The sequence below is a fragment of the Labrus bergylta genome, chromosome 8 (assembly GCF_963930695.1).
Source record: "Labrus bergylta chromosome 8, fLabBer1.1, whole genome shotgun sequence".
NCBI lineage: Eukaryota > Metazoa > Chordata > Actinopteri > Labriformes > Labridae > Labrus > Labrus bergylta.
The window spans coordinates 12,748,227-12,761,097 of record NC_089202.1 but is presented as its reverse complement, the minus strand read 5'-3'; the positions used below and the strand labels follow the sequence as shown (position 1 = coordinate 12,761,097).

The window sequence follows — 12,871 nt, the reverse complement described above, 5'->3', positions numbered from 1 at the left end:
GATACATTACACTGCTGAAACAAGTCTCTGATCATACTAACATGCTCGTAATGACTGTGCTAACATGCAGATGTCATGTAGGTATGCTGTTTACCATAGTAGCCGGCTTAGTTTCGGACAATAGCATGCAAACAAAATCAAGATTTGCACAAAACAAAAGAACAACTAAAAGGTATATCTGTAAGTAATCATAACAGTCCAGTCAATTTTGTCAAGATATTGCGCTGAAAGTCAAGATAACAGCTTCTTGGTTTCCTGAGTGATTAAGGAAGCACAAATACTTGAATTATAATTCTTTGTAATCCTTTTAATAGTCGATTACATATTTCAGCCTTGAACCTAGTGATGGACTTGTGATCTGAACTGAGCCACCAGCGCCTACATGGCTAAAAAACCCTCAATATTTTACTTCCATGATCCCTTTAATTAATACAATTAATTATTGATATTGTTAAATGAGAACTATTTAATTCTAAATCATTCAGGTGCATTGGAGGGTCAGTGGAATTGAAGTTTGTCAGCAGTCTGTACGTAGAGACTCACACATACACACACACACACACACACACACACACGGTTCAAGGTGTTAAACGTCTTGTGAAAACACACTCTGTTTGACCCGGTCACTGCCTGCAGAAAGACGAAGTGAGTAGCCGGCTGCAATAGAGGGTCTATTCTTCTTCTCTGTCAATATTTTATCAACGCTGAAATCATTGATCACTCTGCCCCTCTCAGTCACCCAGATACCCCGCTGACATAATGTACCCTACATATTTGATATGGGAGCTATTTCTGAAACCTGGGTCTTTCAACCGTATGAAAAATTGAAAAGGACCGGAGGAGGAAGGGGATTGAGAGATGGAAGGAAGGAGGCAGGGAAGAGGAGCGGAGGGGGGGCATTAGGATGAATCGAAGGATAGGGCAAAGGAAGGAAAAGAGGGAGAGACTGTGACAGATAGAAAGTAAGAGAGAGAGAGAGAGAAAGGGGTAAGAGAGACAAATGTCAGAGAAGATAGGAGATAGAGGCTTGGTTATGTAGGAGGAGAAAGATGGGAGATAAAGAGGAAGAAAGAGACAGTAAGTGAGAAAGAGATGACCTTTCATTGCCTTCACTCACTCAAATAACAGGGCACTCTGTCAGAACAATACAGGATGATAGTGTGATGTATAGTTGGGGAACCTGGAGGCGGGGCAGTAAAAGGACAAGCTATAACACCAACCACCCTATATTCTGCACAAAAGTAATCCGAAAATACAGAAAAAAAAATCCTCTATGGTATATAAAAACTGTACTTTTATAAATCACAGCTCTGTCTCGCAAAGAATGTGACCTTTCTCTTTACAAATTACACTTTTGTTTTATTCATGCGAGACGCACTCATTCACACATAAGCCTACACACCCGCTTTGTGAGCTGCGTGTCCATCATGAAGTTGTGTACGTGTTTCTCGGCCTTGGTCAGCTCCAGCTTCCTGGCTACCACGGCAACCACCAGAGCTGTACAACCAGCACCCTGAGAGAGAGAGAGAGAGAGAGAGAGAGAGAGAGAGAGAGAGAGAGAGAGGAGAAAACAGAGCGCTGAGTGAGTCAGTAAAGAGGAGGAATTGGTAAATCGGTGGCTGTTGGTCTGGGGAAATTAGCCCTGATGATTGAAGGGAGCCACATGACAGAAGGAGAAGTGAATGGAGGAGAGAGGAGAGGATTACGGAGGAAAGCTCGGCTCCAGATCCACATTTCCTCATGTCGAGGGGAGAGCCAAGTCTATTTTCACTCCCAAGCCATCTGGTGTGAGATCCAGTCTATATCCCCCTATATGTAGCTGAAAAAATAGGCCCCTTACAAAGAAAAAACCCCAACACATCAAAGATTGACACCACCTCATTTGATTTAATTACATGCTGTCAGTCTGCATCACATGGTGTCAGTCTTTTATTGTCACCTGACGCTCCGGGCCTGCAGAAAGTGTAAAAGTGTAAAAAAAAAGACAAACCCGCTGGTGTGTTTTCCAGCTCGGCCCACATGGGACACATGGCGGAGTCATTTGGGAGAGACTGACTGCAGTCTCTCAAGCAGAAAGACATGCATGAGAGAAGAAGAAGAGCAGGAACACGCAGAGGAAGACAGACTTAATTAACTTTCAGATTAGACACTGTTTTCAACAGGGCTTCTGAGCGCTCACAGGTTCCTCAGAAGAGCTGAGAGGAGATGGAAAAGAGGGAAAGGGGAGGAAAAGATAAAGGGAGTGAAGGGTTATGGGTAAATATAAAAAAACACGGAGGGAGTGGTTGGAGGAAGATGGAGAAGAAGGGGATGTTAATGAGGTCACATATCTTCTGATAAGCAATGACTTAAGATTAAGAGTGTTTAATGAAAATGTATGAGGTCTCTGCCTTCCTGCGTGTGAGGGTGTGCGCCTCACAACGGGAGAGAAAGGGATGATAAAAGAGATATAACAACAAAGAAACAAAGTGAGGTCGAGAGCGGAAGGGGAAGGGAGCGAGCAACATTTTTTTTTTATGGGGGAAAAAAAAAAGCAAAGACTTCATGCACACTCTGGAAATGATAAAACAACATTTGACCAAAAATAACTTTGGTTGGCGTTAGTAAAATGTAATGCACAAACAGGCATTAGTGGTCACGTCTATACACTCATCCACTCTATTTGTGTTTATTCACAAGGTATGAATAAAATATGATGAGAGCCGATGGAAAACCCTTAGAGCATTCATACATGTCTGTGCTTGAGGGGAAAATGAGCCCATGTTGGATTGCTATAGTACAGTATGTATAAGCGCTGCTCTGTGTGTATATGTGGGTGTGTGCGCGAAATTGCCCTCCTTGGACATAAACAGTAGGGTGCTGATTGGTTTGTCAAGACTAGCTATAAGTGTGTGCCTTCTATGTGTGCGTGCGTATTTGCTTGTGTATGTACGCCTGCACTCATTTGATTTCAGCAGGGTTCCCTCTGCAATCTCCACACAGTGACACAGCTGATGATGGCTGTGTGCGGCTGTGATTTGTTTGATACGCCTGGGTGTTTCCCTCACAGAGAAGCCATCCACATAGCTGTCAAAAAAAAGAAAAAAAAGGGGGGGAATCACCCAGTTGTGCAAACCTGTGATAAGAACTTCACCTCTTCAGCTTCAGCAAAAATACAGAAAAATTGTTTTGAAACTGGTCAGCAGGAACACTTCTAACAAAGACAGGAAGATGTTGAAAAAAGATGTGAAGCTAATTAGTTTGCTCAACGCTGAGACAAACAAAAGCACATTAAAGGCTTGAAATAGAAGCTACTCTGCATCTTTTTAGCCTAAATTCCCTGGATCCTAGTGTTTTTTAAGATTGACTTTGTAAGGAAGTAACTTCAGTTTATTCATACAGCGCCTTTCAAGAACACAGGTCACAAAGTGCTTCACAATAAGGGATTGAGCTGAGGCATTACAACAGACATTTTAAAGATTTAAAACTTGTTTATAAGGCTTCTCATGGAGTCCAGCCTGCATAACAACGTTTTTGTCATTTAATGATCCCTCACTGTATCTAAGATAGTCTACAGCTTGTTTTCTCAACACAGAGTGTCATAATAAGAACAATGCAGAGATTCACACTTCAATAGTTTTTTAACTCTGCACCAAAACTACGGAACTGTGAATCTCGGAAGCTGTCGACAATAATCTGACGTCGATATACCTAACAATGGCCAACTTTTTTCGGGGCCTCTGATGAAGCCAGCGGTTAGTTACATAGGACTTTGGCCAAGACTTCCTTTTCTATGTGCTGCTTTTGTTTACTGCTTTTGTTTACAGTCCAACAAGCAACATGCAAAGATGCAGCAATGGAGGTGAAGTTAAGATAAAACATTTAGAGTGGATTGTTAGCTGCGCTGTTGCACTTGCTTACTGTAAATAAGCTAAATGCCATAAGATGCATTACGACAGATTAACTCTTGGCCCTTAAGCTCTCCACTCTGTTTTTGCTGCCTAACACAAATATCCCCTGAAACACAAGAGGATAATCAAACTACAAATGGAAATAAGAACACATTCAATAACCCAATCCACACATAAAGACGCTGCATTTTTCATGTAGAATAAGACACTCCCTACCCAAGATATTTCAAAATTAATGTTTTAATCATTGTTTTTGACTAATAGTGACTTTGTTCTTTTCTTATATTGTTTTGCATCTTTTTTGATCTCATATCTTTTTGTCCCTTTCTTAGCTTTGGTGCCAGTTTTTTTTTTGTCATTTATTGGTTTGCTTGGGTTTACTGGATGGTATATGAACTAGATATATTTGCGTGTATTGTTTTATTCCTGCAGTTGTTTACTTTATTTACTCTGAACTAATCACCTTGTACAAGGAGTGATCTCAATATCAATCAAAATAATCATGATTATGATTTCAGACTTAACCGAGCAGCCATACTATGAATGCTGATGTTAAAGTCAAGTGCATAACGACATAAATAAATGCAAATACACACACAGGAGTTCTCTGAAATTTCTTGTAATGCTTCTATACAAGAACAAACAATAAACGGTTCACTGTATTTAAACGTGTTAGCCTCTGCTGCCACCATCCACCCACTCACAGTGACACACAAACACACACATACACACCAACACCTGGCACACCCCCGGCTAGCCTCAGGGCAGTGGTATATTCCAACACTATTGGCCTTTAGGTGTTGTCATAGAAACGACGGCAAGAATTCCTTCTATAGGAACTCATTACAATAATTCTCAAGTAAAGAAAAAACACACGTCCTTTTTTACCCATGATCCCCTTCTCTTCTCTAAAATCATTGCACTTTCTTCTTCCACTCAACCTGCAAGGCCTCGTCTTCCTCGTCTTCCTCGCCATCACAAGCTCTCCTTCTACCTGCATCCTTGTGTCTTCTCTGATGATCAACAAAAATAAACTCCTCTGAACACTCTTTGAGCAAAGTGTGTTTGTGTGTTTGTGTGTGATGTGAGAGGAGAGGAGAGGAGAGAAGAGGAGAGTGTGTGTGGGAGTCATCCTGAGAGTGTATGTCAAGCTCTGTGTCACTGTTTGTGTGGAGGATGCAGTCTGTAACTGTGGGCCTGGGACGTTCTGTATCCACCCGCTGTTTGTTTCTGTGTGCTTATCCGTGTGTGTGTTCAAGTAACAGTAAGAGTTGTACTATCTCTCAAACACTGACTGGATGATTCATACAGCAAAATGGGGGTCTGTGAGTGTGTGTGTGTGTGTGTGTGTGTGTGTGTGTGGGGGGGGGGGGGGAGGGGGGGGGGGCAGCAGTGTGTTTATTCACATATTTAAATGGACTTTAAAGTAAAGACAGTAGGTGAGCTGGCAAAGACAGAGTTTTGGACAGGAACAGAAATGATGAAAGAACACACGTGCAGGTTTTTGTAAGTTGTGAGGAAGTCACTTGACAGAAATAAAGACACCAAAGTCATTTGTTTGAGGGGAGTAAATGATTCCAGCCAGTGCGTCAGACTACACTACAATATTCATCATTTTAAGATGTAAAAGTCTGCGCCTTATAGTGCAGTAATTTCCACCCAAAAGATTGCTATTAAATACCTTTAAGTTGAATTAACTTGTGAAAAATATTTTAGATTTTGAATATTTTCTCAAGGGGATTTCATACTTACTCTAGATTTTAGTAAACCATCATCCAGCAGTCATTTCACTTCTCTGGCTTTATCATTCAATAATACTGGTTACAGATTGTTAAAGAACTACTAATTCTGGATTGTATTCCTTTTTATGAAATGTGTATTGTACCAGTGTTTTTGTTGTTGAAACTGTGTGTTGCTGTTGTTCTTGGCCAGGTCTACCTTGAAAAAGAGATGTCTGATCTCATTGGGACAAACCTGGATCCATAATGGTTAAATCAAATTAAAGAAAATGTAAACAGAAAAAGAAAAACATTGAAGAGGTCCTGTTGCTTTTCTCTGAGCCAGAGGTCACATGATCAAATGAATACAGTGTAACTTGACTGATCTGTAGACTGTTTAGAGAGCTCTTAAGAATGTCAAAGCCCAATTCCAGGATATTTGTCAGTTTTTACGATAATTTATATATTTCTGAATTATTTCATAAAATTGTTTAGGAGCCCCACTATTTGCCAAACCTATTTTGACAACACATTTAATCTTAATTTAAGATGGGAATGCTAAAGCTGCACTCTGTTATCTCACTGTGAAAACAGCCGGTGACAAAGACCAGTTTAAAAACCACAAAGAACCAAGGTGATTTCCAGTAAGTCAGACAAGGACTCTGTCTGCAGGGACGATGAAGTCACCAGAGACATCAGACAGCATCTATCTCAGGATGTCTGGTAGGGTGTCCCGTCTGGTCATACAAGGAAAGAAAACCACCTTGAAGCTAAAAGTCCAACTCATTGCATACATCCCAGTTGTTTATTAGAGGACGAGAAGTATAATAGCTTGAAAAGGACTTTGAATGTCCTTTTGTATGTCTTTATTTTTCACTTACTTTAAAAGCTCTAATATACCTGCTTTTCAAAATACCACTTCTGTAGTTTTATAGAGTGAAAGTGTTTCAAGCAACAGATCCTTCAGGTTTTTAAAACACATGAGGAATGATGGCATCGATGCCAACAGCTAGTAAATGGAATTATACATTTTAAATGTCCATCCAGGCCACCATTATTTTGTTAGAATGACACACATTGATGATGAAGCAAAACACATTACACAGGTCTGTACATAACAATAGTAAAAACATTACATTTTAGAGTTTAGAGAATTACATTATCTGTTTAGCTCTTTTGTTATACACAGCCTTTTTTTTTTTTTTTTTACTCACGGTGCCTTCCCATTAATTAGTATAAAACACTGTGTCTGATGGGAAAAGTATCCGCAAGGGACATTTTATCTCTATATTTCCATCTCATTCCTACTTTTCTGACCTTACAAAAAACAACAAAGCTGTCCTTATTACCACATATTGAGACAACTTGACATTTAGCTGCAGAGCTCTTAAAAAGATCTAATTTCCTTGCATTTAAAAAGACACTAATTTCCTCCAATAATTCAGAGCAGTGAATGTTAAAGTTAATACCAGAAACAAAGGGAAATCTTGAAGCCAGGAAGAAAAAGGGCAATGTGACAAATAGAGACAAACAGAGATATCGACAGAAAGAATGCAACAGAAAAAGTAGAAAAACACCTGTGAAGTGAAGCAAACAGAGAAACAGTCAGCGGATTAAACACTGATACTAACAGATGGACGTTAGAGAGGAATAAACACATGGCCTCAGGGAAAGAGAGATGGATGGAGAGAAAAAGAGAGATAGAGGGATAGATAAAAAGAGAGGTAGATATTGGTACAGAATGAAATTAAATACTGAGAGAGAAGAGAGGGAAACTGAGAGTGGGAGGACATGGCACACTGAAAGGTGGGACCTTCATTATGCAATGAGGACAGTCAAGGGAATAACACACACACACACACACACACACACACACACACACACACACACACACACACACACACACACACACACACACACACACACACACACAAACCAGAAACATGCTCATGTTTGCACGCCAACACACCCAAAACACACAGAAGCACAGATGCAGGCTAATTCAGGGAGGATTGCCCAAATCACCCAAATGGCAGAATTTCTCCTGCGAATGACAGCATGCTCTCTAATCTTCTGACCTCAGAGAAGGGGTGGATAGCAGCAAAGGGGAGGGGGGCGGGGATGTACTGACCATGATTCCTGTGAGCAGACAGACTCCTTTGCCACAGTAGGTGTGAGGGACCATGTCTCCATAGCCGATGGACAAGAACGTGATGGAGATAAGCCACATGGCTCCCAGGAAGTTACTGGTCACATCCTGAGCGTCGTGGTACCTGAAATGAAAACATCACATGTGCTCAGCGGATGGAGTCAGCGTAAAGTAAAAGATGAAAAACTACAACTATGAAAAAAACAACAAAACTGACCCATTGCCTCCTGTCTGCAGATCATCAAACATCAAACACATGTCCTTTGATTTGTCATGACAGAACAAAACACAAAAATGCCTCCATCATCCAAGCCCTGTGCACAACGCTGTTGCCATAGTGACCAAACCTGATTTGAACGAAGTTGATATCTCAAAAAATATTGAACAGAATTGAACAGATAAACTATTACTACTATAAATTATTAATATTTTTATTATCATTTATTATATTTTCTTGGAGATCTTAAGATTTGAGGCCTGAAATAGGAAACAAATGATCACATTTTTACCAAGTCTAAAAAGCAGTGTAACTTTATTTTATCAGAATTGTATTTGATAATCTCACTGGGAAAGCAATTGCCAATTTCATTTGGACGCTGACCAAACTATGATTTCCCAGCAGTCTGGTAATTATCGGTAAATTAAGCTTGTTAATCAAATAACACTTTCCTTTATTTCCTTGATTATCTTCCAAGGAGTTTAAACATGTTAAATAATGGACAATCACTTTTCTCTTTCCTGTTAAAGACAATTTAATTCACAGTTTGAAACAGTCTTTGAGTGAGTAGAAGGGCTGCTTGTCAGTATTTATTTCATATTTGAGCTGTCTGCATTGTTTAAGGTTATGTCCTATAAATGTTATACTTTGTTATCAGTCACTCATTTATATGTTTATACACAAGCCTAAAAGGAAAATCTTCCAAAAACTAAATGGGTGTTGTAGTTGGGGGGCTTTTTAAGCCTTTATTTAGAGGTAGGACAGAGGATAGAGTTGGAAACCAGGGAAGCGAGAGGAAGAATGATATGCAAGAAGAAGCCACAGGTCAGACTTAAACCCGCTTTGAAAAAAGAGCCTCTGTACATGGGGTGCACAAACTAACCGCTTGGCCACCTGCACCCCTCAATTAGAGTGATTTATAACATTAAGTATGTATATCATTATATGGGCTGAATAATAAAAAAAGAAAGCACATTATATTGAGACAGAAAGGACAAAAGAATAAACATAAACATCGCCTGCTTCAGATTAAGAGTACAACTAGTGAGAAAGCCTCAAACTGAAGTCAAATATAAATGTAAATGTATGTTGCAGACATGTCCCAGATTATATTTCCTGCCAATTAATTTTAATTATCAGGTTGAATTCCACGTCCAATAATAGTCCATCACTCTGTCACATGTATAGACACACAAAGACACAAACTTTCCTCTTAAAACTCCCACTGGGGCGGGAAGATGAAATGATGGTATTCCTGGTTATAAGTCGAATAAGATAAGATATACTTTATTAATCCATGAGGGGAAATTACTTTTACACTCTGTTGTTGAGACATGCTACACACACACACATGCACAAACAGGACCCTGCAGTATGGACATGCACTCCGAGGGTTCAGTGCCTTGCTCGAGGGCACCTCGACAGTGCTCAGGAAGTGACCTGGCACCTCTCCAGCTAACAGACCAACTCCAGACTTGTTCTGGACCGTGACTCGGACCGGCAACCCTCCGATTTCAAACTCAGCTCCCTACAAACTGAGTTACTGACACACCAATACAAAGACTATCTTACAATTTTATTATTTTACTGTTTCCTGATTTATTAGTAAGGCAAGGCGAGGCATTAGTAAATAAAAGGCAATACGTAAAATGACCTGTTTGTTAACCTGTAAACTGCAAGTAAGACAACAGTTAAGGTAAGCATTCAAACTCTTCATAGCTTACATTTTATTAGCTAGATAATTAATCTCTAAGCCATTGATCGAGATACCTCGATCAATGCTTATCCAACTTCATCTTGTAACACAACCAAATGGCAATATAAGCTTTCAGCCAGTTCCTAGCTTAAAGTATGTAAATACTAATGTTAGCTGTTGTCTGACTGTAGCTAATATCTTGTCTTAACTTGAAATATGACCTTTTCCCTGTTTTTTTTCTAGAATTGATTGTCTTCTCGGTTCCTGACCAATCAAGAAGCACTAATATTATGATTTACCAGATACTCTGATTTATACTTTCCTCCTTGAACAACGCAGGAAGACATTTTTACAATTAGCCGCATTTGAACTTCCCCACACTGAGTATGACGTCACAGAAAAATGGCCACCGTGTGAAAATGGTCAATGAACCAGCTTTGTCACTGACCTCTCGCACACTCTTACGGTCCAGGCAGCGATTATCCACAGAGAGATGCTGAAGACCAGCAGCACCGTCCCGGGGCAGATAGTCATGAGGGTTTTCATTACAAATCGTGTGTTAAAATGTACCTGCAAAGCACACACACACACACACACATAAAGCACACACTCAGTAAAGCTGATTTTATTTAACATTTAAAACGTTTAGGGCTTAGCTCTGAATCCTTATCCTGTAACGGGATGTTTCCCACACAGATTTGATATTTAGCTAATTAGTCTTCTGAGTAGTTTCTGATAGCAGCCGCGCTCTGAGAATCTCTGCTGTAATTGGAGTCAAGATTGGGGCTCGCCCTCTGACACGAGTCAACCATCTAGTGTCTTTGAGTAATGGCCTATTTCCGAGTCTGCAGCTCATTTGTCATCAACTTTTGGCAGATGGATGATTTAAGAGCAACGGTCGAGCCATGGAAGGGTTAAGCAGCTGAAAATGAGTCATCATTTTGGAGCTTCACTTCAATGGAAGCTTTACCTCCTCTGCCTGTAGCTGTAGCCTGAGGGTCAGAGGAGTGCTATCCTAGATACACTCACAACCTGCTAAATTACTCATCTTAAATCTAAACTCTCCTCCTCTTCATGGTTTGCATATTTCCCACACCACAGTACATCTCCACTGGTTTTCCGATAAAGTTTATCGTTTAAAGAATGCCTTCCATCATTTATTGCTCGGCTTGTACACAGTTTCTCTGCACTAGTGTTGCAATCTCATTCGACTCTTTTCTTTTCACGGCCCATTTAAGCCGTGCGCAATATCTTGTTCCCATTTCACGGTCCCATCTCGTACTGTATTATGAGAAATCCACCAAAGCTTACATCTAAGTCTCCTAACAAAAGAAGGGAAAGGGAATTTGAACTAGTAGATGAAAAGACCCAGGGTGAGTAGAAGGACAGAGCTGGAGGAAGGATTGTTAGCGGGATAGAGGTCAGGAATGAAAGGGACGGGGAAGACACAGATGATTTAAATTCAGAGCAAAGAGCCCTTGACCTTAATAACTCCCTCATCTTTGTCTGGACGAAACTTTGACCGTCACAATCTTTATAGCACAGTGCTCATACACAAAACCCCTCTGACCTTATTTAGGGCGCCTATACTCCTGGAGGAGGCGTCAGTGAACAGTTTGCTGTGTAGAAGCATGACTCTAGCAATGAGGTAGAGGCGCAGGAACATTGGCACGCTCAGCACCATGTCCAGGTCTGCCTCGGCCTGCGACGGTGCATACGAGAAGGCAAGCCGCGCCCGCCACTGAAACTTAATGTCCCCGGGTACTGGATGCACCGCAGACACCAGCAGCTCCAGAGCAATGAGCAGAACCCTCTCCATGGTCATGGCGATGCGCCAGTCGTCTGCTCCGTTGTCGATGACGAACAGCTGCGGGGACAGGAAGGACATGAAAGGAGGTTAAAATAGAGAAGGAGTTACACTTGTTTAAAGCTTTGCAGTGCAAACTTTTCATCACAAATCTCTGCTGGCACTCGTATCTACAGCTGACTAGAAGGATGATTAAAGGAACCAGCAGCAATTTAGAGTAAATGTCTCTTTCCTGAGATGTAAAACACCATCCATCTAATCAGCAATCCATTCAGTCACTTCACTGTGGCCTGAATCATTTTCAAACAGCTCTACAACTCTAACTTAAATTACTTCAAAGACGCCTCGTCATCTCATGCTCTTAAGAAAAACACGGTCCTGGTTAACACTTTAACTATATTTTTCTATATAAAGACCAATATGTCGAGCCAAGCAATGCTACATTAATTGCAGTTTACCCTCCCTGTATGTTGTTCCCTGTATGGTGTTTACAGTTATTTACTGTATTTACTTTCTATATTGTCCCCAAAGCTGGTGTAAGAGCAGGTTTCATTACAGGGACCCTCCTCCAGACAGTGCTGACAGGAACTGGAGGGGTGGGGTTGAAAGGTTTGGGGGGGGGAAGCCAGTTATAAGGAGATGGATGAAGTACAGAGGAAATGAAGAGATAAAGATAGGAACGGAGAGATGTCATGGAGAGGAGGACACTGCAAGAAAAAAAACCCTTAATCTTTTTAAATCAAGATGGTCTTTTGAATTGAAAAAGTGTGATTTTCCTGAAACAAGGGGATATTCTCGTATTGCTAGTTTTTTTCTTCCTCAGCCTTTTTGAGGCACGGAGGTCTTTTCATGGCTGTAAACAAAACATGCTGCTTCACAAAAATGACAGAGAACAGCGTTTGATCCTCCATTACCTCTTGAGGCATGTCGATTTCATTTTTCATTTTTTTAAAGGCTTGCATTTTAACAGTGAAATTGCATTTTTTTTTTTTTTTACTTACTGAGACAAAGCACAGATTTAATCATGAACAAAAATGTCGTAATATGAGATTCTTGAAATATGAAGAGAGAGAGGAGCCCAACACATAGCATAAGGACATGGAGAGAAACGAGGAACTCCCCTTCACTAAATCAGAGAAGAGTTTACCTGATGCTGCAGCGCCTGCAGAAACAGCCGGTGCTAACAATTGCTCTTTACCACATGATTCATCTCAAGGGCTTTTATCCCACACAAACATTTATTTAGGACAACAAAAACTACAACAATAGGTCAAACATCAGAACAAGCACTGGCAGCCAGCCAGGATATGGTCACTGTCATGATGAAGGCTGACTGAAGCTCACTAAACCACACACTGCTCTTCATTATCTACAGCTCAGCAGGATGTATGTGT

General features: G+C 40.6%; 1 protein-coding gene across 2 annotated transcripts in view; it reads right to left on the bottom strand.

Annotated features, from left to right (window-relative positions):
• The window catches only part of kcnn3 (potassium intermediate/small conductance calcium-activated channel, subfamily N, member 3), a 52,701-nt gene that overhangs the window by 12,349 nt on the left and 27,481 nt on the right, over positions 1-12,871 (bottom strand). For both annotated transcript variants that reach the window (XM_020637150.2, XM_065958050.1), the window contains exons 4-7: positions 11,241-11,537; positions 10,119-10,240; positions 7,740-7,881; positions 1,403-1,513 (exon numbers count right to left, since the gene is read on the bottom strand). In XM_020637150.2, the coding sequence (XP_020492806.2) occupies positions 1,403-1,513; positions 7,740-7,881; positions 10,119-10,240; positions 11,241-11,537 (672 nt within the window). The remainder of the gene's footprint in view (positions 1-1,402; positions 1,514-7,739; positions 7,882-10,118; positions 10,241-11,240; positions 11,538-12,871) is intronic.